This window comes from Ranitomeya imitator, chromosome 1 (assembly GCF_032444005.1).
Source record: "Ranitomeya imitator isolate aRanImi1 chromosome 1, aRanImi1.pri, whole genome shotgun sequence".
In the NCBI taxonomy this organism is placed as follows: Eukaryota; Metazoa; Chordata; class Amphibia; order Anura; family Dendrobatidae; genus Ranitomeya; species Ranitomeya imitator.
This window is the reverse complement of record NC_091282.1, coordinates 100,097,280-100,121,053: the sequence shown is the minus strand read 5'-3', so window position 1 is coordinate 100,121,053 and position 23,774 is coordinate 100,097,280. Positions and strand designations below refer to the sequence as shown.

The following is a 23,774-nucleotide window of genomic DNA, read 5'->3' as shown; positions in this document are numbered from 1 at the left end:
GGCCAGATCCCGCCGGCTGCAGAGCTCTAAGCCAATCAGCTTGTAAGCGCACGCTCCTTGTCTAGGAAATCGGCCACCGCTGCAGTCCATCAGAGTAACCTAGCCAAAGAGCAGTAAACTATAAAATTAACAATCCCTCCATTCTTGAGAAAAGAGAAGATTTTTTTAATAAAGAGTTTTGTTTTTACAAGCAGTCAGTACGGTAATTTTGCCCATTTACCAAGAGGAGACAACCCATGTAAGACTTGACACCATATTTGATTGATACTGTGAAGATATGTGCAAGTTGAGATATATATACAGTGCCTACAAGTAGTATTCAACCCCCTGCAGATTTAGCAGGTTTACACATTTGGAATTAACTTGGCATTGTGACATTTGGACTGTAGATCAGCCTGGAAGTGTGAAATGCACTGCAGCAAAAAAGAATGTTATTTCTTTATTTTTTTTTTAAATTGTGAAAAGTCTTTTCAGAGGGTCATATATTATTCAACCCCTCAACCCACCAGAATTCTGTTTGGTTCCCCTAAAGTATTAAGAAGTAGTTCAGGCACAAAGAACAATGAGCTTCACATGTTTGGATTAATTATCTCTTTTTCCAGCCTTTTCTGACTATTTAAGACCCTCCCCAAACTTGTGAACAGCACTCATACATGGTCAACATGGGAAAGACAAAGGAGCATTCCAAGGCCATCAGAGACAAGATCGTGGAGGGTCACAAGGCTGGCAAGGGGTGCAAAACCCTTTCCAAGGAGTTGGGCCTACCTGTCTCCACTGTTGGGAGCATCATCCGGAAGTGGAAGGCTTATGGAACTACTGTTAGCCTTCCACGGCCTGGACAGCCTTTGAAAGTTTCCTCCCGTGCCGAGGCCAGGCTTGTCCGAAGAGTCAAGGCTAACCCAAGGACAACAAGGAAGGAGCTCCGGGAAGATCTCATGGCAGTGGGGACATTGGTTTCAGTCAATACCATAAGTAATATAGTAACATAGTTAGTAAGTAAGGCTGAAAAAAGACATTTGTCCATCCAGTTCAGCCTATATTCCATCATAATAAATCCCCAGATCTACATCCTTCTACAGAACCTAATAATTGTATGATACAATATTGTTCTGCTCCAGGAAGACATCCAGGCCTCTCTTGAACCCCTCGACTGAGTTCGCCATCACCACCTCCTCAGGCAAGCAATTCCAGATTCTCACTGCCCTAACAGTAAAGAATCCTCTTCTATGTTGGTGGAAAAACCTTCTCTCCTCCAGACGCAAAGAATGCCCCCTTGTGCCCGTCACCTTCCTTGGTATAAACAGATCCTCAGCGAGATATTTGTATTGTCCCCTTATATACTTATACATGGTTATTAGATCGCCCCTCAGTCGTCTTTTTTCTAGACTAAATAATCCTAATTTCGCTAATCTATCTGGGTATTGTAGTTCTCCCATCCCCTTTATTAATTTTGTTGCCCTCCTTTGTACTCTCTCTAGTTCCATTATATCCTTCCTGAGCACCGGTGCCCAAAACTGGACACAGTACTCCATGTGCGGTCTAACTAGGGATTTGTACAGAGGCAGTATAATGCTCTCATCATGTGTATCCAGACCTCTTTTAATGCACCCCATGATCCTGTTTGCCTTGGCAGCTGCTGCCTGGCACTGGCTGCTCCAGGTAAGTTTATCATTAACTAGGATCCCCAAGTCCTTCTCCCTGTCAGATTTACCCAGTGGTTTCCCATTCAGTGTGTAATGGTGACATTGATTCCTTCTTCCCATGTGTATAACCTTACATTTATCATTGTTAAACCTCATCTGCCACCTTTCAGCCCAAGTTTCCAACTTATCCAGATCCATCTGTAGCAGAATACTATCTTCTCTTGTATTAACTGCTTTACATAGTTTTGTATCATCTGCAAATATCGATATTTTACTGTGTAAACCTTCTACCAGATCATTAATGAATATGTTGAAGAGAACAGGTCCCAATACTGACCCCTGCGGTACCCCACTGGTCACAGCGACCCAGTTAGAGACTATACCATTTATAACCACCCTCTGCTTTCTATCACTAAGCCAGTTACTAACCCATTTACACACAATTTCCCCCAGACCAAGCATTCTCATTTTGTGTACCAACCTCTTGTGCGGCACGGTATCAAACGCTTTGGAAAAATCGAGATATACCACGTCCAATGACTCACCGTGGTCCAGCCTATAGCTTACCTCTTCATAAAAACTGATTAGATTGGTTTGACAGGAGCGATTTCTCAAGTAACGTACTCCACCGCAATGGTCTCCGTTCCAGACGAGCCCGTAAGGTACCTTTACTTTCAAAGCGTCATGTCAAGGCTCGTCTACAGTTTGCTCATGATCACTTGGAGGACTCTGACACTGACTGGTTCAAGGTTCTCTGGTCTGATGAGACCAAGATCGAGATCTTTGTTGCCAACCACACACGTGACGTTTGGAGACTGGATGGCACTGCATACGACCCCAAGAATACCATCCCTACAGTCAAGCATGGTGGTGGCAGCATCATGCTGTGGGGCTGTTTCTCAGCCAAGGGGCCTGGCCATCTGGTCCGCATCCATGGGAAGATGGATAGCACGGCCTACCTGGAGATTTTGGCCAAAAACCTCCGCTCCTCCATCAAGGATCTTAAGATGGGTCGTCATTTCATCTTCCAACAAGACAACGACCCAAAGCACACAGCCAAGAAAACCAAGGCCTGGTTCAAGAGGCAAAAAATCAAGGTGTTGCAGTGGCCTAGTCAGTCTCCTGACCTTAATCCAATTGAAAACTTGTGGAAGGAGCTCAAGATTAAAGTCCACATGAGACACCCAAAGAACCTAGATAACCTGGAGAAGATCTGCATGGAGGAGTGGGCCAAGATAACTCCAGAGACCTGTGCCGGCCTGATCAGGTCTTATAAAAGACGATTATTAGCTGTAATTGCAAACAAAGGTTATTCCACAAAATATTAAACCTAGGGGTTGAATAATAATTGACCCACACTTTTATGTTTAAAATTTATAAAAATTTAACTGAGCAACAAAACTTTTTGGTTTGTAAGATTTATGCATCTGTTAATAAATCCTGCTCTTGTTTGAAGTTTGAAACACAAAAACCTGAGAAAAAAATGCAAATTGGACATACGGTAATTTCACACAAAACCCCAAAAATTGGCCGGACAAAATTGTTGGCACCTTTACAAAATAGTTGGTAAACAACTTTGTTTTAAGCATGTGAAGCTCAGTCAAACTCACCTGTGGCAAGTAACAGGTGTGAGCAATATGAAAATCACACCTGAAACCAGGGAAGAAGGTGAGTCAATCTCTGCATTGCGCGTTTGTGTGTGCCACACTAAGCATGGAGAACAGAAAGAGCATAATAGAACTGTCTGAGGACTTGAGAACCAAAATTGTCAAAACATATCAACAATTTCAAGGTTACAAGTCCATCTCCAGAAATCTGGATGATCCTTTGTCCACGGTGAGCAACATAATAAAGAAGTTTATGACCCATGGCAATGAAGTGGCCAGCAATGAGTCCGGATATAAACCCCATGGAACATCTGTGAAGAGATCTTAAAATTGCTGTTGGGAGAAGGTGCCTTCAAATATGAGAGACCTGGAACTGCTTGCAAAAGAAGAATGGTCCAAAATTCCAGTTGAGAGGTGTAAGAAGCTTGTTTATGGTTACAGGAAGCGACTGATTGCAGTTATTTATACCAAAGGTGTGCAACCAAATATTAAGTTGAGGGTGCAAAAAAATGTGTCTTGCCCATTTTTGGGATTTTGTGCGAAATTTTGCCTTTTTTCCTCTGTTGTTTGGGGGCTACTTCAATACACACAAAGGAAATTAAACACAAATTAAGGTTAATAATATAACTTGCATTACAAAATCTTCAGTTTTGCTGAGAACTTTCATCCATTAAGATGTTGACGCGTGTTTGTACATGGATGTATCATACCGCCCAAAAAGTTAATATGCAAAGGGCAAACTGTAATAATACATAGCAAAAATTAAAGCTGAAAATCCATATAGAAAATTAAAGAAAGTATCCTGAAAAGGTTATTTTACTGGAGAACAGAAGGGGATTAGGAAAGATGACATTCTGAAGAAAGACCCTTAGGACCTAAAGGATGTAATTCTAGAACATTTTCCTGTTGTAGCGCATGAGCAGCGATGATACCTATTTCATGAATTGTAAGAAAGGGCAAGGCTGAATAATTTAGGAAACGTACCCTCAGACTGTACTTCCATGAGTCTCCACCACTTTCCTCCACGGCTGCAGAGAAAATGAGAAGGATTACTGGCACGAATCTGACACTATCAGTTCTAACTCACAAATTACACAAAAAATTCTCGGCGCAATGTAAAGAAGATCCCGCAAGGACATAGGATGCATTAAACCAATGCATCACTAATTATGCAATTATCACCTCTCCGTAGCCACCACTAGGGGGAGCTTAGGAAATAGCTGAGCAGTTAGATGGTATGCAGCATACTCCTGGGCTCCCTCTAGTGGAAGCCGAAGGCAGACAGAATTGAACAGTTTCAAAGGCAATCATCATTTAAAGGGAATCTGTCCGTAGGTTTTTGCTATGTGATCTGAAGACAGCATGCTGTAGGGGTTAAACACAGATTTCAGAAATGTGGTTTTATTTGCCTACAATTATTATTTTAGCACCAAGTGCTTATCATTGCTGTGACCCAGCAGCACATGCCTCCTGGACCGACAACACCCTCTAATGTGATAAGCAGCTCACTGTCTATGGACAGAGCCTGCTGTGGGCGGGGTTAGCTTCCTCAGCTCTGCTGCATTGCTAAATATAAAAGCTCTGTGTCAGAACAGCTGCACTCAGTAATCAAAGTGATACATCGTTGGATTCAGCTTCTCTGTGCCTACACTACGCTGCTCTCAGATGAGGTAGCAGAAACCTGATGACAAATTCCCTTTAACAAGAAAATGTACATTTTATAACAGCCACTATGTCAGGGGTGTCAAACTGCATTCCTTGAGGGCTGCAAACAGGTCATGTTTTCAGGAATTCCTTGTGCTGCACAGGTGATAATTTATCACCTACACAAATAATGAGTTGATGATTAAATTATCACCTGTGCAGTACAAGGAAATCCTGAAAACATGACCTGTTTGCAGCCCTCGAGGAATGCAGTTCGACACCCCTGCACTATGTGATGCTGATAGTGGGGCTCTGGGTCCTGAGACCACCACTGTCTTGTGTACGGGCTCCATAGTAAGGCTATGGGTCTGCAGACTGCTCAGTGGCGATAGTGGTGCACAAACCCATACACTTACTAATGAGCCTGTAAGCCGCTCACTGCTCATACAGCTGTGCAGTGCAGAGCGATCGGTGGGGGTCTCCGCACACCTCCTACCTACTGTATATACACACACAGTGCCTTCAAAAAGTATTCAGATTTTGTGAACCTTTCCACATTTTTTTGCGTTACACCCAGAAACGTAAATCTATTTTATTGGGATTTTATATGATACACAAACACAAACTAGAAAGCATTTGGGAAGTGTGAAGGAAACGATACAGGCTTTTCTAATGATTTAAAAAATGTGTATCTGAAAATTGTGACGTGCATTTGTATTCAGCCCCAAGTCAATACTTCATAGGACCAGCAGTCTTTTGGGGTCTGTCTCTACCAGCTTCTATGCAGGGCTGTGGAGTCGGAGTCATGGAAAGACGGAGGTATGGCTTACCGACTCCACAGCCCTGCTTCTACCCATTCTTTTCTGCACAATCGCTCTCAATCCATGAGATTGGATGGAGGCGTCTGTGAACAGCAATTCTCAAGTCTTGCCACAGATTCTCAGTGGGATTTGGGTCTGGACGGTGACTGGACCACTCACACACATGACTATGCTTGATATAAACCATCCATTGTAGCTCTGGCAGGATGTTTAGACTCCTTGTCCTGCTGGAAGGTGAACCTACGCCTCAGTCTCGGGTCTTTTGTAACCTCTTAACAGGTTTCCCTCCCAGGATTGCCCTGTATTTAGCTCATCCATCTTCCCATCAACTCTGACTCGCTTCCCTGTCCTTTTAACTATAGTTGCAGTGGATTTAGCGCTTCAAACACCCACAGAAGTGTGAGGAGAGAGCTACACATGTGCAGCTACCTATCTACTCCAGGTGGTGTGAGATAGGGCCTTGTCCTCAAGAGCAGGGGTGTCAAACTGCAGTCCTCGAGGGCTGCAAACAGGTCATGTTTTCAGGATTTCCTTGCACTGCACAGGTGATAATTTAATCCCCTACACAAATAATGAGTTAGTGATTAAATTATCACCTGTGTGCAGTACAAGGAAATCCTGAAAACATGACCTGTTTGCAGCCCTCGAGGAATGCAGTTTGACACCCCTGCTCAAGAGAGGTGAAAGTCCCCAAACTAGGACCCACATCTATCGGGCTTTGATGGTGTATCGTGGGTTTCCACTTTGCCATTACACCTGTTCACTAAGCCTGAAGAAGGACCTTAGTGATAAAACTAGAAATTGCTAAAATGCTATTTAAGTAAAGCTCATTTCTGGAGTCTAGGATGTAAGGGGTAACGTTTCTCATTGTGCAGAGTGACAAGCCAGGCCTGGCATGTCAGAGTGAGGAGACTTATAAGCCATGCATGTTCCTCTGGGAAATTCACATACGGCAATGGCTGCCTGCTATAAATGCAAGAGATGGTAATACCCATTAAATATGCATGTTGAGCACCACTTCTGTTATTGCCTATGGGGATAATAATGGCACGTGACCCCAGTATAATGCATTGCTTTAATGTGTCTGGTTTTTTTCGATCGTATGAAATTTTTCACCAGCAGAAAAAAAATAGAAGTCACATCCGACATGAAAGTTTAATGCCTGTGTGCCATTGCGAGTCATTGCTCTCAATTAAATCCACCGGAAAGGGTTACGACATGAAAATAAAAAAAAAAACAATTGTGTTAAGCAGAAGTATAGAGTTGGGCAGCCTGGATCACACAGCGAGCAGCGCTGCCCACGTGAACGCAGACCCCAGAGGAACGGTCGTAAACTATTTATCACACGCTGAAAGCAATTAACTGCTGGGCAGGAAACATGATCGTGAAAATGTATGCACGCATTTCTCTAGAGAGCCGACTCTGGAACCTGGAAATCCAATACGACGGAGCCGGTGGTGGCTCAGTGATCAAACCTCGTAACTAGGTGGCCAGGCTGTGATTAATGAACGTGGGACTCACTGAGCCGGGATTACCTCCGCTCATCTCAATGAGAGCCCGCCGTAAAATGTCTAGTACGGGCACAATGGAGTTTAGTGGCAAATCTTATTATTAATGGCATGGGAAAGTGGATACGGCTCAAAATAACGGCACTAAAAATGATAAAAATGGTTAACTCAAGAAAGAAAATCATCATTGTTCCCTCTACACCTTCAACAAACGGTTAAATATTTTATATTCAAGACAATTAAAAAGAAGTTTCCAAAATGGCATAACAATTCCAAGGGAAGTCCCATGAAGAGGGTGCGCTCTTACCGAAACCCTCGGGATCTTCCTCCCACATTGCCAGCTCTTCGTCACTGGGAAGGAAGTAATGTGTGACCAGCCTGCGACATATCTCCATCAGCGTCGGGTACGTGAAGAAGGACATTTTGATTTGGTGGGCATTGATGGTTTCTGGTTTGCTGTCTGAAAAAACAAACAAACGTATGTGAGATGGTTTCAGATGTTAAATCGCACGTAAAAAATCAACATGTGGTTCATCTTGGGCTGCCAGTGTGCCACAGACTAAAGTGTCGGCCCGTGGTTGGTTCCCACCATACTGCTAGTCCTCATCCACTCATTAGAAAAACTGTAAGGCTGTGTGCACACGTCTAGGAATTTTCGCGTTTTTTTCACTATAAAACCGCAAAATAAACGCATACATTAAGCATCCTATTTTTAGAATGCGTTCCGCATTTTTTGTGCACACGCTGCATTTTTTTTCCGCGGCGGAATCGCATTCCGGAAAAAAACGCAGCATGTTCATTAAAGTGCAGAATCGCGGGGATTCCGCACACATAGGAATGCATTGCTCCGCTTACTTTCCGCATGTGGCTATGCCCACCTTGCGGGAAGTAAGCGGATCATGTGCGGATGGTACCGGGGGTGGAGAAGAGGAGACTCCTCCACAGACTGGGCACCATATAATTGTTAAAAAAAAGAATTAAAATAGAAAATAGTGATATTCTCAGCTTCCGGCGTCCCCCGCAACTTTCCCGCTCCTCGCGACGCTCCCGTTCCTAAGCATGCTTTGCGGCAATGACGTGTGATGACGTAGCATCACGCAAGACCGCTACGTCATCTGGGGTCATGCCACAAAGCATTACTGGGACCGGAGCATCGCGAGGAGCGGGAAAGCTGCGAGGGAAGCCGGAAGGTGAGAATATCATAATTTATTACTTTTTTTTTTAACGTTAGCTCTTTTTACTATTGATGCTGCATAGGCCACATCAATAGTAAAAACTTGGTCATGCTTGTCAAACACTATGATTGTGTGACCGGTCAATCAGTTTTCGCTAGCATTCTGCAAGCTAAAAACGCTTGTAAAACGCTAGTGTTTAGTGGGAATACGCATGCCAATTTCGCATGTGATATACCCGCGGCAGGAGTTGCGGAATTGCAGCAGAAATTTCCGCGGCAATTCTGCAACGTGTGCACTTAGCCTGAGAGCGCCAGGAAAAAAGCAAAACTTTTTTTTTTTTCTGAGAACAGGAGTAAAGGTACCGTCACACTTAGCGACGCTGCAGCGATACCGACAACTATCCGGATCGCTGCAGCGTCGCTGTTTGGTCGCTGGAGAGCTGTCACACAGACAGCTCTCCAGCGACCAATGATCCCGAGGTCCCCGGTAACCAGGGTAAACATCGGGTAACTAAGCGCAGGGCCGCGCTTAGTAACCCGATGTTTACCCTGGTTACCATCCTAAAAGTAAAAAAACTAACGCTACATACTTACCTACCGCTGTCTGTCCCCGGCGCTCTGCTTCTCTGGTCTGGCTGTGAGCGCCGGGCAGCCGGAAAGCAGAGCGGTGACGTCACCGCTCTGCTTTCCGGCCGCTGTGCTCACAGCCAGACCAGAGAAGCAGAGCGCCGGGGACAGACAGCGGTAGGTAAGTATGTAGCGTTAGTTTTTTTACTTTTAGGATGGTAACCAGGGTAAACATCGGGTTACTAAGCGCGGCCCTGCGCTTAGTTACCCGATGTTTACCCTGGTTACCAGTGAAGACATCACTGGATCGGTGTCACACACGCCGATTCAGCGATGTCTGCGGGGAGTCCAGCGACCAAATAAAGTTCTGGACTTTCTTCCCCGACCAGCGATCTCCCAGCAGGGGCCTGATCGCTGCTGCCTGTCACACTGGACGATATCGCTAGCGAGGACGCTGCAACGTCACGGATCGCTAGCGATATCGTCTAGTGTGACGGTACCTTAAGCCACTTTTATGACCTTTTGCCACTAGGTAGATGGTGCAAACAGATGAATTAATCTCTCATAGGATCTGCAACAGAACACCTTGTCCTAAAAGTCAGACTAGTGGGCTGAGGCACCTATCAGTCTTAAAGGGAATCTGTCAGCAGGTTCTTGATATGTAATCTGAGCACAAGAAGAGGTAGGGGCCGAGATACTGATTGTAGTGATGTGTTACTTATTAGGCTGTGTTTTTGTCTCAACACAATCAGTGTTTTATCATCAGAAGATTATCACTACAGGACTATGTGTCATGTGTCTATTAGTACAACCCCGGCCCATCACTGATTAGCTGTCAGTATACAGTGTACACAGAAAGCAGCCAATCAGTGGTGTGGGCGGCTCTGAGCATTGCTAAATCTGCAGCAGAGAAAACTGTGATTCTATCATAACTGCTGCACCCAGTAAACTGAGTGATACATCGCTGGAATCAGGGTCTCTGTCCCTACATCATCCTGTTGTTAGATTACATAACAAAATGTGCAGACAGATTCCATTGAAGGAAGAACAAAACCCATTCTGTAAGGTCACTAATTCCAAAGGATTTGTGAAAGTCGCTAAACTACCGTACCTTTTTTATGTGATTGTGTGCTTTTCAACCACTTTTGCAACTCAATTGATGCATTATTAAAAATCTACCAATTTGTGAAGGTGACTGTGTCTCTATGGTTACAGACTACAAGCAGTGTTTGTGTGTAGTCTGACCTAAGAGTCACGTTTATCTCCACAAGCTCTACTCCTTCCTTTTACCAACCTAAGAAGGCAAACACAAGAGCAACATGGGACTGACCGCAAGACAAGACCACACGCAACATACAGACAAACGGAACTGCATGTGAGCTGTGGACACAAAACGGGAGGATGGCATCAACACTACTTGCAATAATGCTTAATTTTTTTGTTGCTTTTTTTTATAGTATTTATGCAAAAATAAATATATATATATTTATATATTGTTGGCAAAGGTGTAAGTGACCTTTAGAAAAAAAACAAAAAAATAAAAGTTTAGTATATGGGATATAGAAATAAGAGTAAATAAAGACAATGGGAAGAAGAAGAAAAAACACTGATTTCATTTGTCGTCCTGAAGAAAATAAATGCAGTACCTTCAAAGTTTTTGGATGGCTTGAAAGAATCATTCTTCACAATCATCTTGATGAGACTCATGCACTGAACTATGAAACGCTCAAACACAATCCCATCCCCGGTCTGCGTAAAAACATAGCTGACTGCAAACTCCAGCGCTCTCTGGATCAGGGGAATGAACGCAAATGGATGCTGGTCCAGAAAATCTAAAAGCTGGGGGAAAAAGAAAGGAATCTTGAATCTTTAATTACTTAAAAAATAGTAAAATAAAAAGAATATTAAAGAAGCCCTCCTCCTCCTCCCATCACCGTTTTTATCCTCTTAATATATAGCAGTCATCATATTATACAGCACTGTGAACTTACAATTGCTCATTTTACCTTTCTACCCAGATAATTCTTCTTTTCCATTAGGTTAATGACATCACGTGGTTATAAGCGGCTAGCAGAATCTCTCTTTTGTCTCTCTTTGGTATGTTAGATTAGAAGTGCAAAGATATAGATAGGTATGATATAGGTAGATGAGAAGTTTACCTACACTATATCAATAGACACATCTGCATGTTTTTCTCAATATCTGACATGAAATCACAATTATTATTATTATTATTTTAGGTCAATTAGGATTACCATAATTATTAAGATTTGCCAAATGCCAGAATAATGGGAGAGAGAATGCGTTGCCTTTTTATTACTTCTAGTTTCCACTGTAGATATAGATATGGGATAGAAAGATATCTGTGAGATATATAATCAGTGCAGCGAGTGTTTATTTGTATTAACCTAATAAATTACCGTAATAAAAAAAAACTAAATGTGGTTGGGGGATAGGGGGTATTTTTTATAGCCAGCAAAGGTAAAGCAGACAGCTGTGAGCTGATAATATCAGGCTGGGAAGGTTCATGGTTTCCCAGCCTAAAAACACCATCTCTCAGACACCCCAGAATTGGCACATCACATTAGATGCACCAATTCGGGTGCTTTGTCAGACTTTTCTCAAATGCCCTGGCGCGGTAGCAGTCGGGGGAAAAGTATTGGGGGTGATATAAGCTGTGATTTGTCAAAAATCACAGCTAACCTCAAGCCCTGGGGTTAGTAAAGGAGAGGTGTCTATCAAACACCCCCATTACTAACCCAGTAATCAAAAATAAAAACGCACACAGAAAAAAAAACACTTTATTTGAAAAAAGACTCCCCCATACTATCCCTTGCGTATTTTTGGGCTACAACGCACGTGCTTTTTTGTAAACTGCAAATTTACCGCATCTAATGCAAGTCTATGGGGAAATTCTGCACAGAAGACGAAGCTTTCCCGCAAGAGAAATTGACATGCTGCGGCTCAGAAACCCGCACCGCATTTGATTTTATGCAGTGTAGAAAAGAAGCACAGTGCCACGGGATTCTATCAATCCCATCCACCGTGCTTGTACTGAACAACAGTGTTTTGGATGCAGAGAAAATACGCTGTGTCCAGAACAGTTGTAGTACTGATCGTAAGCATGCAGCCCAAATGCCCCCGGCAGGGAGAGGAGGAAGCAGCTGGGTCAGGAGTTGAAGAGGGGGATGATAAATGCAGGGAGAAGAAACTTTATGTTTCTACACAGAGCAGAGAAAAGGTAGAAAGGCGAAGTAAGCAATTGTAAGTAAACAGTGTTGTATAATAGGATGATTGCAATATATTAAGAGGATATAAACTTTGATGGCAGGATAAGTGCTTCTTTAATGGGGAAACGTGAGATCTCAGTGCTCTTTTAAGGCTGAATTGTATACGAACATCACAGAATCAAAAGACTGCTATATAAGAGTCACAGAGTATAAACTTCTAAGTAAACTTTTAGGGAACCTATCAAAGAAGAAGATGTCAGATGTGTCTACAAAAATAATACTCTGCTGATATAAATATATACCTGTATATGAGATAAATTCATATAGAAAACCAGAAATATTATATGTAACAAGGTGACACGGGGTGGTAGTCCCAGCCGACTCGACTAGGCCACAGTCATTATACACCTCGGCACCTTGTACAGAAAAGGACAGGACAGACTCAGTGCCAGGCTCAATTTGCAATCCAACAGGGAAAACGGTTTAATAAAAGGAGACCCGTGGAAGCGCTTGATATTAGCGCGAAACGATCGTCGTCGTCTTGCCTGTCGCACTCCTACTTTCACTCCCTCCCTTGAACCGTGAAGATGATTTGCTGCATGTTCTAATAAAGGACGTTTGAATTGCCACTGATTGGTGAGTGCTATTGCGTTTTTTCTATTTTTTTTTGTTTAATAAAAGGATTGAAGAAAGTGCAACATCAACTTCCTGCTCTCTCCCTAACGACATCCACAGCCGTACCCACCACAGCCACGGTGACCGAGAGTGTAGATAGTCCATACGCCGGAATCTGGACGCTTAAAGTCCCTTCGGCGGAGCACCACACGGTCCCGGTGCCTGCTTCACTGCCCATGGATCTGGGGCAGCACACTCTCTCCTCCAAGTGTCTGGCCAGCTTAGATTTCCCCCAGCCGGGGGTCTTTGCTGTCCCAGACGATGACAGGCATCTTGCCTCAGGCCAAATATCGCTGTATGTTGCAGCATAATTCAAGTGAATTCATCTGTACAGTATCCTGTAAGGTGCTGCAACAAGCTAGTCATAAAAATGCACTTGGCTCAGACTTTTTGCGGTACTATTCACATGCATTATGCCGCGATATAGCAGTGATCCTTGGCTTCACTACCCGGGAGTTGTAGCCCAGCCTGAGGCCTTAGTCAGACATCTATATTTTGTCATGTACAGCATGGCATGAGTGTCATCAGTGTTTTGGATCTGCGTTCCAGCAGTGTTTGGTCAGTGTGTCCACTTTTCCCTTCAGTGTTTCATCAGTGATTTTCACATATGGAGAAATAAATGACAAAGCCTCTTTACTTTGCAGTGTTAATCATGGAGAGTACACTGACTGTTCATTGATGCCGTCTGTGATAAGTCACTGACTCACAGATTTCTATGGGCACTTTTCATCTGTGCTGAAGGAAACAAAAACAGAGATGTCTCTGTGATTTTTGCGCGGACACAGGATACACAAAAGACACTGATATGTGAACAGCAGCGTAGACTGCTCTAATCGCCCAAAAAAAAAAACACGGATGTGAAGAAGGGACATTGCAATGAAGCCTAAAGGTGTATTTTTCTAAACCAGAAAACCTTCGTTTTGGTCCCAGTATCTGCGAATCAAAGACCCAACAGGTTGACAAAAATTGTGCTTTCATTCTGGAAGAAGAGGGAAGCCATGGTGAATATGGCTTCTCTTCGTCTACTCTCCATCATTGCCTAAATTGATCCCACACATGACCAAAGGGATCTATGCAACATCATTATTTTAGGAAATTGCTAAGGATTCGATTTCCGAATTTCCATTGCTAGCTTTCCCAGATGTCACTCATGTCCCCCGCTCTCGGTGATGGCCAGCCTTTTCCCGTATGGTTCGGTCACTGTGTCTTACGTAGAAACAACCGTACGTCATTGCCAACCTCACCGGCGGCTTTGGGCACAATTATCTACTATACTTGACTGGCCAAAAGATAAATACCATCACACAGAAATATGGCATAGCATGGGAGCGCAGAGCATCCATACGCAGGACTGCCCTGGTCCATAATGGAATAGTAATCATTCTACTCCGACTCTTATTAAAGCATTTCTTCTGGTTTTAGCTTTGTGACCAGCGATCCTTTCCAGAGCTTTCAATAGAAATAAATGTCATTACTGAAATGCCTGAAATATTATTAGATGTCGCCAGGCGATGGAGACGGCGACTGGCAGCATGGCACAGACCTAGCGCAATTTCATTTCCGTCCGCGCCCTTCCACATCTTCTATAAATGAGGCACAAACAACACATTGCCGCATGATTTATGGCTCGCTGGCCGACAACTAAAGTAGTCTCACTAGGAAACTGTCACAAAAATCAACTTGTAGTTAAAAGCAAAAACAATGACCCCGAGTGCTAAATACGGAATACCTGGAAGACTCTTAAAGCAACAATTTAGTCTCTATATGGTGGGGTAAACATAAAAAGTCATAGATACTAAAAAAATCAATACTTTAATATTTCATTTTGGAATGGGGCAGGCAGATAATGGTGCATGTGTCTTTAAATGGGTCATCAAGATGCGTTTGGAAGGGGTGCAACACCCAGCTCCCCCCTAATTAAGCTCACGTCATACAAAGTTCGGAGCTGAAACTTCACAGTTCTGGAAACTTTAGTGGCCGTTCTCAGGTAGTGCAGCTCGTATTGAAGTGGATCTCACTGCAAATCCACTGAAAACCACTTACTGCTGATCCACCACCTGTTTGAGAAACCAGTGACTCTCAACATAAAAAGAAGCTTGCTGCGGGTCACAATATCTGCTGTATGTCATGATTTCTGTGCAGATTTTTTCTGCTCCATCTGGATGGGGTTTTGAAAATGATATCTACAGGAACCGTACTGTACATTGTTGCAGGAGAGCGGTAAATCTGCAATACTTTAACATATGCTAAGCCAATTTTCTTTAAGAAGCCCTCCTACTCGGCTGGGATGGGCTACAGGACAGTAGGCAAGCAGCTTTTTTTTTTTTTTTTTGATCAGATAAATTTTTATTAGGCAATCAAAATAATACAAACAATATTCAATACAATTTGCATACAACTCCAATAACATTTTTCTTTTTTATATCAACTTAACCCCATTCCCCCCCCACTTTGAGACCCGCCAAGAGCCGACCGATCTTCGTCATCCTATAGATTGTAAACCATGCTCCCAAACCCCCCCAAGATACCCTAGAGTTCACAAATTCGGGCCCACCCCTTAGCTCAAGTCAAGCCAAGGTTGCCACAGCTGATAGAAAAGGTCCAGTTTCTGACGTTTAGTGTATATACTTCTCTCCAAAGAAAGACTGTGGTCCACCTGCGCCAGAAAATCTCCCCTCGTCGGAGGCTCTTCCCTAATCCAAAACTTGGCGATCAATTTCCTAGCAATAAATAACAACCTAGCAATAACAATTTTGAGTGTTTTGTCAATTACTATGTCCTCCACATACCCCAAAATACAAACCAGGGGATGTCTGGGAACAGTGCAATTATATACCACCTCAATTCTATTTAATACTACTATCCAAAAGAAGGACATCATATGAAGAATCTCAAATTGTGAGCACCTAGGACATTGCGAGTCAGACCTCATCCCAGCCTTGAATAATAAATCGGGCGTTCTATAGGCCCTATGAATTACAAATAATTGTGACAGCCTCCCCGGTTCACTCATAGAAATCCTAGGCACGTACTGTAAAATTGATTCCCATTTATCATGATCAATTTCTCCCAATTCCGCTTCCCATTTACCTCTAGCCTTAATAGGGTGTTTATCAAGAAAAGAAAAAAGGAGATACTCATATATCCCTGAAATCGCCCCCTTCGTACCACTGTTTTTAAGGATAAAGTCCAGCATAAGATCTACTTGCAACACTATGGGACTCCTTTTACATTGTGCTAAATATGCATGAGAGATGCAGCTATACTGATATAGTTCAGACCGCGGCAATTGAAAATTCCTCCTGCAGTGCTTCAAAAGACCTAAGTTTACCCTGAGACTGCAACTGCCCAATCCTACTAATGCCAGCCTCCATCCAAGCTCGGAACCCCTTCAGTTGCCCAAGTTCTGGTAGATACAAATTTCCCCAAATCGGTGAGTATCTGGTAAGGTTCCCCACACCCCTAATAGTCTTGACTGTTACCCATACCTTATGGATTAATCTAATGGTACAATATTGAGACCCCAATTTTTGAAAGCGACCTCCTTCCAGACTCTCGCTCAGTACCTTTCCTGTAAATAAAGAGCTCAAGCAATTGGGTACTAACTCTCTCCCCGTATCATCTCCCTACCCCCTGAAATGCTGGCACTGTGCTGCCAGGAAGTATAACCAGGGATTGGGAAGCGCCAACCCACCCTCTGCCTTAGGCCTTTGAAGTATCTCCTGTTTGAACCTTGGACACTTACCCCCCAAAATTAAATCGCCAAACAAAGACCTAATCTTACGAAATCTACACTGTGGGATCCAAATGGGAGAATTATGTATCACATAAAGAAGCTGTGGCATTACAATCATCTTTATAAGATTTACCCTACCCACTACCGACAAATGCAATTTTTTCCATGCCAAAATTTTGGTGCAAATCTTCTGTAGAAACGGGCTTAAATTCAGTTCCTCAAAACTAGTTAAAGGGAGAGCAATCTGAATCCCCAGGTATTTAAATTTATGAACCACCTTTAACCCCTTAATGACCGCCAATACGCCTTTTAACTGACCTGACATATAAGAGAATGGCCTCCCCATACAGATGACAATCCAGCATCTGTTGGTTGTACACTATAGCTGACAACTTGCTGTATCAGCCATGATCAGTATTTGCACCTTCTAAATCTGTTTAACCCCTTAGATGCTGCTGTCAATAGTGACTACATCATTATAAATGGTTAACAGAGTGTGGGGGCTTCTTCTTTATCCCAATTGGTGCCCTCAGATCATGATTTTGTTGTCCTGATGTTTGCGATGGCAATTCATGACCAAATAGCGGCCTTAGAGTCTGACGGCTGTTGTAACCTGTTCAAAAGTTAGGGCCATTTAGGTGGTAAAAATACACATTTTCATTTCTGTCATGTCACTTTGCATTAATTCCTGTAAAGCACCTGATGGGTTAATAAACTACCTGACAGCAGTTTTCAATATGTTTAGGGGTGCTGTTTTTAAAATGGTATCACGTTTGGGGGTTTCCCAATATATGGGACCCCTAAAGTCACTTCAAACATGGATAAGTCCCTAAAAAAATAAATGTGGTAAATTTCTTTGAAAAAATGAAAAATTGCTGCTACATTTTTAAACCTCCTAAAATGCTAACAAAATAAAATAACATTTTACAAATGGTGCTGATGTAAAGCCGACATGTGGGAAATGTTATTTATTAATGGTTTGCTGTGGTATGACTATCTGGATTAAAGGGATAATCATTCAAATTTAGAAAATTGCTAATTTTTTAACATTTTTCTCAAATTTTTTATATTTTTTATAAATAAACACAAAAAATGTTGAACTAAATTTACCATTATCATAAAGTATAATGTGTCACGAAAAAACAATCTCAAAATCACTGGGATTTGTTGAAGCGTTGCAGAGTTATTACCACATAAAGTGACACTGGTCAGATTTCAAAAATTTGGCTCGGTCACTAAGGGGTTAATCTGGAAAGTGGATTCCCCCCCATCATCACCTACCTTGTCCCCATCAATCTGCATCATACAAGATTTGTCCCAGTTGATCCTGAGACCTGAATACCTCCCAGATTCCTCAATAATAGCTACCGCATTGTGAAGGGTCCCCTCCGAATCCTCCAGGAACAACAAAATGTCATCAGCATACAAGGCCACTTTATCTTCTTGTAAACCATACACAAAACCTCTCACCTCTTGTGTACCTCTTATTTTGGCTGCCAGCGGTTCTACAGCAAGAGCGAAAAGCAGCGGGGACAGCGGACACCCCTGCCTAGTGCCCCTAAACAGGGAAAAACTCACCGATAAATTATTGTTAACTCTAATTTTGGCCGTTGGGTCAGAGTACAGCAACTTCACCCAAGAGATAAACTTGGGACCAAATCCCAGCCGATCCAGCACCGACCACAAGTAATTCCACTCTACACAGTCAAATGCCTTAGTGGCATCTAAAGATACCACAGCCCTCCTACCAGCATTATCAGAAGGGATTTGCATATTTAAAAATAACCTTCTCAAATTAAGTGCCGTTGATTTGTTGGGCATGAAGCCTGACTGGTCCGAATGAATCAGTTTATCAATCACCTGGGTCAGCCTGTTCGCCAGAGCCCTAGCCAGAATCTTAATATCAGCCGTTAAAAGTGAAATAGGTCGGTAAGACTCTGGCAACAGTGGATCCCTGTCAGCCTTAGGAATAACCACCACAATAGCTTCCCTCATAGACGGAAGCAACTCCCCCCTCTCCAACGAATTATTGAATACCCCTTCCAATTTAGGCACTAAGTCATCCTGAAGAATTTTATAGACCTCAGTCGGAATGCCGTCAGACCCTGGGGCATTACCCCCCCCACCCCGCCATACCTGAAAAAGCTGCCCTTAACTCTTCCTCCCCAAGCGGTTTATCCATCCATTCACAGTCTTCCTTACTTAGCCTTGGCAACTCAACCCCATTCAAATAGCTAGTCATTTCCTCTTTTCCCTTTACCCCCCTAGAGGAATATAATTCACTATAGAATGCCCAAAAAACTTCTAATATTTGCCCACCCTGGGTAACCACTTTCCCTTCCTCAGTTTTTATGGAGTAAATATGGGAAGAGTCCCGCTGCGCTGACGCCACCAATGAGTAGGCAAGCAGCTTGGTGAGAAGGCAACAACTGTTGGCACAATTATTAGAAAATGGAAGGAACACAAGATGACTGACAATCTTCCTCAGTCTGAGGCTCCACGCAAGATCTCACCTCCAGGGGTAAGGATGATTCTAAGAAAGGCCAGGAATCAGCCCAGAACTACACGGGAGGACCTGGTCAATGACCTGAAGAGAGCTGGGCCAACAGTCTCAAACATTACGATTAGTAACACACTACACCATCATGGATTAAAATCCTGAAGGGCACGCAAGGCCCCCCAGCTCACGCCAGAACATGACAGGCCTGTTTGAAGTTCTCCAATGACCATCTGGATGATCCAGTGGAAGCATGGGAGAAGGTCATGTGGTCAGATGAGACCAAAATACAACTTTCTGGTATCAACTCCACTCGCCGTGTTTGGAGGAAGAAGAAGGATGAGTACAACCCCAAGAATACCTCCCAACCATGAAGCATAGTGGGGAAACATCATACTTTGGGGATGCTTTTCTGCAAAGGGGACTGGATGATTGCATCGCATTGAAGGGAGGATGGATGAGGTCATGTATCTCAAGATATTAGCCAACAACCTCCTTCCCTCAGTAAGAGCATTGAAGATGGGTTGTGGCTGGGTCTTCCAGCATGACAATGACCCAAACCACACAGCCAGAGCAACTAAGGAGTGGCTACGTAAGAAGCATTTCAAGGTCCTGGAGTGGCTCCAGACCTGAACCCAACAGAAAATCTTTGGAGGGAGCTGAAACTCAATGTTGTCCAGCGACAGCGATGAAACCAGAAATATCTGGAGAAGATCTATATGGAGGAGGGGGGAAAATCCCTGCTGCAGTGTGTGCAAACTTGGTCAAGAACTACAGGAAATGTCTGACCTCTGTAATTGCAAACAAAGGTTTCTGTATCAAATATTTTTTTTCTATTGTATCAAATAATTATATAATGCAATAAATTTCAAATTAATGAAGGAAAAATCTTACAATGTGATTTTCTGGATTTTATTTTTAGATTCTGTCTTTCACAGGTGAACTGTGCCTATGATAAAAATTACAGACCTCTCCATTCTTTGTAGGTGGGGGGAAAAAAAGCAAAATCGTCAGTGTATCAAATATTTATTTTCACCAATTAGTTCAACATAAACCAGGGTTAAGCCAATAAAAAAAAAAACAAGTTAAAGGGGTCATCTGACGCGGACGAGTGCACGATCGGGTGTCCGGCTCCTTAGACAGGACATGTGCATACTTGCTGACCAGGACACGTACACGATACCTCCTGAACATACACGTGTCTGGATGGGGTTAGGTTTTCTTATATTGTCCTACCTCTTTGCGTTTACACTCAGTCTGACGAAGGGTCTGTGACATGAAAGGTCGCGCTCCAGAGAGCGTATTCGCAGATGCAATGTGTCTTTTTGGATCTGGAAACAACGCAATAAAGGTGTTCTGAAGCAAACCTGATAATTTTGATAATTTCCTGTTCCACCTCTTCTAAATATGGGGTTGCAACGTCATCGGCACCGCTCACTTCCGCCACCACGGTTAGCGATGCCAGATACCCCCTTTAACGTTTGTTTAATCAGACCAAGACACGTGCACGATACCTGCTGATCATACACAAGTCTCGGCAGGTGTGTGGGGTCGTAGACCCATCAGCACCGCTCAGATCCCACGCAGAACAGCCTCAGGTGGTACAAGATCACCCCCTTTAAAGCATATGGACCCCATCGATCAGACCAGTCTATCATTGTCCACACACATCTGATTGGCTGGGAACGTAAGTTTCCAAGAAGAGTAATAGAGGAACAGCACAAAATACTTACGAAAACATGTTCGCGAATTGTTATTTTTTTTCCGGACAGCGGATGGATGGATAATATTCTTTCCATGTAACTTTACATGGACAATCTAATAGAATTAGAGGTAACGTCGCAGGGTCACCTTTCCATTTCTGATAAAAAGTCTGTAAGTTTCACTGATTTACTCTGAAGCTAGAACAGAAACCGTAGAAACAGAAAGTCAAAATATCGCCCACCCTTCTGCCAATATGAGCCATTAGCTCGCTCTCCGGTAATGGCGCGGATTATGTTAGCAGACACTTTTGGCTGAAATGATAATGACACTTTCTTGAGTCAGTATTGCTTGCTGCAGCTCAGATCTGCGGGAGATTAATGGCTGTTTTGAGATAAGCCGCATTAATTAAGGCCAATGTCACACGAGGCTACAAAACCTTGAGATCTCGGAATATCTCCTCGGCTACAATCTATGGAGAGAGCGGCTTCCATTTACTTCATTGCTTACAAGCTCCACAAGTGTTTTATAAAGGTCTACTTTCACATGTAATAAAAAGCCACAGTATATTCTAGAGAGCGCACATCCTGATGTCATAGAAAGCCACAGTCTATTCTAGAAACGTACGTGCTGATGTCATAAAAAGCCACAGTCTATTCTAGAGAGCGCACATCCTGGTGTCATAAAAAGCCACAGTCTATTCTAGAAACGTACGTGCTGATGTTGTAGAAAGCCACAGTACTTTCTAGAGAGCGCACATCCTGATGTCATAGAAAGCCACAGTACATTCTAGAGAACGCACATCCTGGTGTCATAAAAAGCCACAGTCTATTCTAGAAACGTACGTGCTGATGTTGTAGAAAGCCACAGTACTTTCTAGAGAGCGCACATCCTGATGTAAAAAAAACCACAGTACTTTCTAGAGAGCGCACATCCTGATGTAAAAAAAACCACAGTACTTTCTAGAGAGCGCACATCCTGATGTCATAAAAAGGCACAGTACATTCTAGAGAGCGCACATCCTGATGTCATAAAAAGCCACAGTACATTTTAGAGAACACACATCTTGATGTCATAAAAAGCCACAGTAATTTATAGAGAGCGCACATCCTGATATCATAAAAAGGCACAGTACATTCTAGAGAGCGCACATCCTGATGTCATAAAAAGGCACAGTACATTCTAGAGAGCGCACATCCTGATGTCATAAAAAGCCACAGTACTTTCTAGAGAGCGCACGTCCCAATGTAATAAAAAGCCACAGTACATTCTAGGGAGCGCACGTCCCGAGGTCACAAAAAGCCATAGTACTTTCTAGAGAGCGCATGTCCCAATGTAATAAAAAACCACAGTAATTTCTAGAGAGCGCACATCCTGATGTAATAAAAAGCCACAGTGCATTCTAGAAAGCGTACTTTCTCATGTAATAAAAAGCCACAGTACATTCTAGAGAGCGCACATCCTGATGTCATAAAAAGCCACAGTCTATTCTAGAGAGCGCACGTCCCAATGTAATAAAAAGCCACAATACATTCTAGAAAGCGTACTTTCTCATGTAATAAAAAGCCACAATACATTCTAGAAAGCGTACTTTCTCATGTAATAAAAAGCCATAGTACTTTCTAGAAAGCGCACATCCTGATGTCATAAAAAGCCACAGTACATTCTAGAAAGCGTGCTTTCTCATGTAATAAAAAGCCACAGTACATTCTAGAAAGCGTACTTTCTTATGTAATAAAAAGCCACAGTACTTTCTAGAGAGCGTACATCCTGATGTCATAAAAAGCCACATTATATTCTAGAGAACAGACATGAAAACAAGCACAAATTGAGGCTATCGTTCCCTGAGTATTGATGTGGAGGCCACAGAACTACAGTGGCGACGTTACCGAGCACAGGAGAGGGAAGCTTTCCCCGAACACAGAGGAGTAGAGAGCGATCTGAAGTGTGAATTATGTGACAGCAGGAAAAAGGGAACAGCTCGTGGTAATTGTCGCTCTCCCACTCCATACTGTAGCCTATTATATGTGCAATGTAATGGAGATGAAGCGCAGACCATGAACGGAGGAACATCAAAGAGAACGGTATTCCTTGCGGTGCGTGCGCCTCCTCCATCCTCTTCAAGCCGTGGGTCATTTTAACGTTAAAAACATATTTCTAAAGGCAAAGGCAGGTGCCGGCGATAAAGGCTTCACTCCGCACTTCAGCTGAAGTGGACTAAGTGACGATCGGAAAAAGGAATTGGTGCGGCGACAAAGCAGCAGGTTTAACGAATACAGATCAATCATGACTTGAATGGAGATCAGGGCACGACATTGACGTGAAGACTGAAGCTGCCTTGGTGGCATCTGCTGACGTCTTACCACTTTAGTGAATAGTATGATGACCTTTTCCAGCCTCTCCCTGCATGAATGTTCGGCTCCGACCCCTCGACCTAAAATACAAAAAATTACAACTGATTAAAAAATATATACTTTTACCTGGAGAATGATAATGTGTTATTCACAAACCTTACAAGTCAGTCTAAAATTGTCCTACAAACCCTTCTCTTGTGTGGATTAGATCCCCTAGAAATTGTTAGATAAGCAGCAAAGAAGTTTATTTTTGAGCATCTTTAGAAGTCTGCACCGTGCCATTCCTCTACTATTCCTCCTGGAAATGTAGGAATAAACTGACAACTGAGTCGCAATGCCTCTTAATAATACGATCTCTACAGTCAGCATAGACAGGACAGCATCAGACTGTTTAGGGAGGCGGCACGTCAGCATATCCTGTGCTGCCCCCTTGCTCTGGAATTCACTGCCACGACCGGGCAAACTTTTCCACATTCGAAACCTTCAAAAACAACATAAAAAATATATTTTGAGGAAAATCCACAACCTTCAATAACCCTGCTGCCACCAACACACCGCTATATGAGCAGTGTGACGACACAGCATTTAATTATCCAGACGTCTATTTTCAATAAGCC

At 43.0% G+C, this 23,774-nt stretch overlaps 1 protein-coding gene across 3 annotated transcripts in view; it reads right to left on the bottom strand.

The window, feature by feature from the left end:
• The window catches only part of IPO11 (importin 11), a 628,234-nt gene that overhangs the window by 487,965 nt on the left and 116,495 nt on the right, over nt 1–23,774 (bottom strand). For all 3 annotated transcript variants that reach the window (XM_069749262.1, XM_069749270.1, XM_069749278.1), the window contains exons 9-12: nt 23,167–23,237; nt 10,611–10,803; nt 7,531–7,683; nt 4,235–4,278 (exon numbers count right to left, since the gene is read on the bottom strand). In XM_069749262.1, the coding sequence (XP_069605363.1) occupies nt 4,235–4,278; nt 7,531–7,683; nt 10,611–10,803; nt 23,167–23,237 (461 nt within the window). The remainder of the gene's footprint in view (nt 1–4,234; nt 4,279–7,530; nt 7,684–10,610; nt 10,804–23,166; nt 23,238–23,774) is intronic.